Source organism: Triticum aestivum, chromosome 2B, assembly GCF_018294505.1.
Source record: "Triticum aestivum cultivar Chinese Spring chromosome 2B, IWGSC CS RefSeq v2.1, whole genome shotgun sequence".
NCBI lineage: Eukaryota > Viridiplantae > Streptophyta > Magnoliopsida > Poales > Poaceae > Triticum > Triticum aestivum.
Window position 1 is genome coordinate 469,318,593 of NC_057798.1, and position 3,765 is coordinate 469,322,357.

Consider the following 3,765-nt stretch of genomic DNA (forward strand, 5'->3'; position numbering starts at 1 on the left):
ATCGACCACGTTTCCATGTCCTAGGTCCATAGGAGACGAGGCAGACTGACGGTTCGGCAGGGAAAACCCTAGCTAAGGGCCTTGAGTCCTACGAGCGAATGGGTACCGGGTTGAATAGAGTGTGAGTCTCTAATAGCTGGGAAACTAGATTTCCTATGGCTACAATTACAGTTCTTACTAGAGTTGGATCTGACTAATGCCCTCCTGTGTTGGATAGTAGAGAGGGGATGCCAAATAAATCTGGAATGTTAAGATTTGAGAAAGCTGGGCCAAAGGTTATTTCTAAGTGGCTAAAACAAGCCTGATTTCATAAAACACTACTCACTCTGTCCCGTAATATAAGATGTTATTACAATAGATGATGAGCAACCTAGAGTTGGTTCATGAGGCAATTTCTAAGAGGTTGGGATGCAAATAGACCACCGCATAAACATCCCGACCCGAAGGCTCGAGCCCGAAAGCCCGGTATCCGAGCTAGGCTCGGGCTCCACTTTCTCGCCCAAGGGCCGTCTCGAAGGCCGGAATAAGTCCGAAATGATCACAAATAGATGTTTTATTTGAAATATAGGTCTAATATATTGATTTAATACCTTGAATATGATTAATTTAATTTTTAAACATCACTCTTCATGTGCTTCGGGCCGGGGCTGGCCGGGCTCAGGCTTGGATTTTGACTTCGGGCTTTGTCAAGCGCGACCCGAACCCGGCCCGGCCCTTAGGATGATCAGGTTTTAGGTGCAAATACCAATTGTGAAATCAAGAAAACCTTTTTTTAAACGTAAAATCAAGACTGGTACTGCATATGTACAATTTCAAGTTTGGTTATTTACAAAAAAAGTTGTAAATTGCACGCAAAAAAAAAGAGACAAAAGTTGTAATTGTACACACGCAGTTTCATCCATCGGCGGGCCCACAGCCAGCGTCGAATGGCGATAACAAACTGAGCGGCAGAGGCGGCCATAGCCGCGAGCGAAAGCTTCTCTGTGTACAAATCGACTTCGATGCCACTCGTCGGTAGCCCTCGCCACGGCCCGCCGCTGAAGCTCGCTGGCCGCGCCCAGCGCCGGCCTCCGCCCCGCACCATTGCGCCCAAATGCGACATCTACTTCCCTCCCCCGCGCCTGACCAGAAGAGCCGTTTCCGCCGCCTCGCTGCTCCTCACCGCCCTCCCTTTCCCCGCCTCGTCACCGCAACTCCCCGTGGCCTCCGCATCGGAAACGGAGGCAGAAGCCGGGGGAGGAGAAGGAGGCGCACCGGCGCTGGAGTTGGAGCGGTACATAGACCAGGACCAGGGGTTCACCCTCCTCAAGCCCGCCTCATGGCCCAAGGTACGAAGCTCTGTGGCGACGTCTGCAACCTAGCGTAAAGACGCATCTGATGCATCAGCCTAGGATGCTTTGTGCGTTTCGACGCGTTTAGGTTTGTGGACTGGGGCTCTGAATCGTCTGATGCTATTGTGTGATTGGGGAAGGTGGAAAAGGCGGGCGCGACGGCGCTGTTTCAGCAAGAGGGGAAGGGGAGTAACAATATTGGGGTCGTCGTCAATCCTGTTCGCCTCTCCTCGCTGACGGATTTCGGCACACCGCAGTTTGTCGCTGACAGGCTTCTACAGGCAGAGAAGAAAAAGGTAAATGCCGGAACACCCCCGTGGGCATTGCAATTTGCCAGCACCATGCTACATTTGCTTCATTTATTAATTTTACCATGTGTAGACATCCTACTTCCCGCGGGCAACTTAGATGAACTGCACATAGGATGTTCCTGGTTCATAACATTTCTCCTCCTTATATCTATGTGTTTATGGCAATTGCATATAATGTATCCACACAAATAGTTTATATGAATGGTGAAAACTGAGCTCCTTCTGTTGTTGCTTGTAATGACTGGTGATAAAGGTTCAGTGCCCACATTTTGGAAAAGTTCAGTGCTAGTATAGTCAGTTGGTTTGAATCCTTTCCCTTGATTCAGGAAAGTACCAAATCTGCAGAGGTGATTTCCACCAGAGAGAGATCAGGTCGCGATGGCCTGACAGTGTACGAAATCGAGTATTCGTTGGATAGCACCAGGGGAGGGATGAAGCGCATCTTCTCAGCGGCGTTTGTTGCTTCTAGAAAGCTTTATCTGCTCAATGTAGCCTACTCTGATACTGAGGAGAAGCCCTTGGACAAGCAGACTAGACTTGTTTTGGAGGAAGTCCTTCATTCCTTTGATTCTGTGTAGTTTCTTTCTCTTAACAGGGGATGTATCATGTATGTCTCCCTTTCTTGTTTATACAAACTTCGACCCTAACATAAGCTTCTTTACGTTGATTTGTAAAAAGAGTTATGAAAGGTTACAATGTTCTGCTTCCAATACAGTTTGAAATGTTATTAGTTTCTTTCAGCAGGCTGTATTATTATACTCCCCCTGTCCTAAAATATATGATCATTTTTGACACTATCATAGTGTCAAAAGTGACCTTATATTTTAGGACGGGGGGAGTATGTTTTTTAGTTTATCTAAGAATGCCACTTTACTTTAGGAGCTGGAACTATGTTGTATAAAAGTGTACGGTTATTAGTTCCAGGGAACTTTATGTTTTTGCAGGTTGTGCCCGCAGATCGTGTTTGGTTAGGTGCATATCCTTGCCCTCAGCTTGAGCATCCAGGTAATACATCAATGAGTACCCTGCAACAATCAGTTACAGTAGAAACTTGAAGTTGTTAGAAATTGATAATACTTTAATACTTCCTCTCATGAAGCCTCATCTGCTAATAACACATTATTTTCTGGTTAGCTCTTGACAACATGCCGGTCTTTTTTCAAACCATGCAGGGGAGCTGCATGTGATTTCATTAGAAGAAGAAGAGAAAGTACAATCAAGAAATTACAGATGACCAAGACAAACCATCCAAAGCTACCCAAAATACACGGCAACAGCGCTAACCAGCAACACAACCAAGTAACTCCACAGCAACGGCTAAAACCAAAAGCTAACCTCGGCCTTCAGCTAGTTGATAACCTGAAGGATCAGAGTGTGCTTCTTTTCCGGTCTTGCATAACATCAGTTATCTGTATGATGTGTTCTACAGGAGGTAGCATAGTTCTACTGGTGTCTAGTGCCAGGACGGGGTTTCCTTCTTTGATGTGCTCTCAAACTGTTTTTAGTCCTGCAAGGATACCAGAAGTAACGTACTAACATAGTGATTTTACTTCAGTTAGGAACATTTTAGTGTTTGAATCAACATTATTTCAAGGGTTACAGAGAACTGAACTACCGACCTGAATCCAATATCACATGCCTATAAGGTTTCACATTCTAACAAAACGTCCATCAGAATGGGAATTGCTACAGTTGCCATGTGTGTTAAATAAAGACTTCATAATAGTGGACCAATACTGAAGCCCAATATTATTCTGACTTGCACAAGTTGGAAGATTGCAGAAGTCAATGCAGAATCAAATGATCAAGTTTAAACCGGTAAGAAGATGATGCAAATCAATAATTGTGTGCCTGATTTTTTTTACTGATGCTTTTTCGCTGACATCCACGGATGGGACATAAAAGTTGCATCCATATGCTCCTTTCCTTAAATACAGGAAAGTTCCGTGTATACAGAAGTAATTTCTGGAAAAGGGAGACCTGGTAGCAGTAGCACTATTGGGTTGATGGCAATGTTCTTCCGGCTTCCGTTTGTTGCTTGTAAAAATATTTGTGTGCGCAGCATGCATGACCTGATAGTCCTCACGTGAAGTGATCGGACAGTCAGACTTAAAGGACTGTTG

The 3,765-nt window shown here is 45.1% G+C and overlaps 1 protein-coding gene across 2 annotated transcripts; it reads left to right on the forward strand.

Annotated features, from left to right (window-relative positions):
• Nucleotides 1-916: 916 nt before the first annotated feature.
• Nucleotides 917-3,298, forward strand: LOC123041414 (psbP domain-containing protein 2, chloroplastic). Of its 2 annotated transcripts, XM_044464032.1 has the most exons (4): nucleotides 917-1,328; nucleotides 1,472-1,627; nucleotides 2,587-2,647; nucleotides 2,815-3,298. In XM_044464032.1, exons 1-4 carry the CDS (start codon nucleotides 1,002-1,004, stop codon nucleotides 2,874-2,876), a joined length of 606 nt encoding a protein of 201 aa, XP_044319967.1. In that variant the 5' UTR covers nucleotides 917-1,001; the 3' UTR covers nucleotides 2,877-3,298. The 2 variants fall into 2 exon arrangements, with proteins under 2 accessions (XP_044319967.1, XP_044319966.1); XM_044464031.1 differs by lacking the exons at nucleotides 2,587-2,647; nucleotides 2,815-3,298 and adding an exon at nucleotides 1,969-2,382.
• The last annotated feature ends 467 nt before the right edge of the window (nucleotides 3,299-3,765 follow it).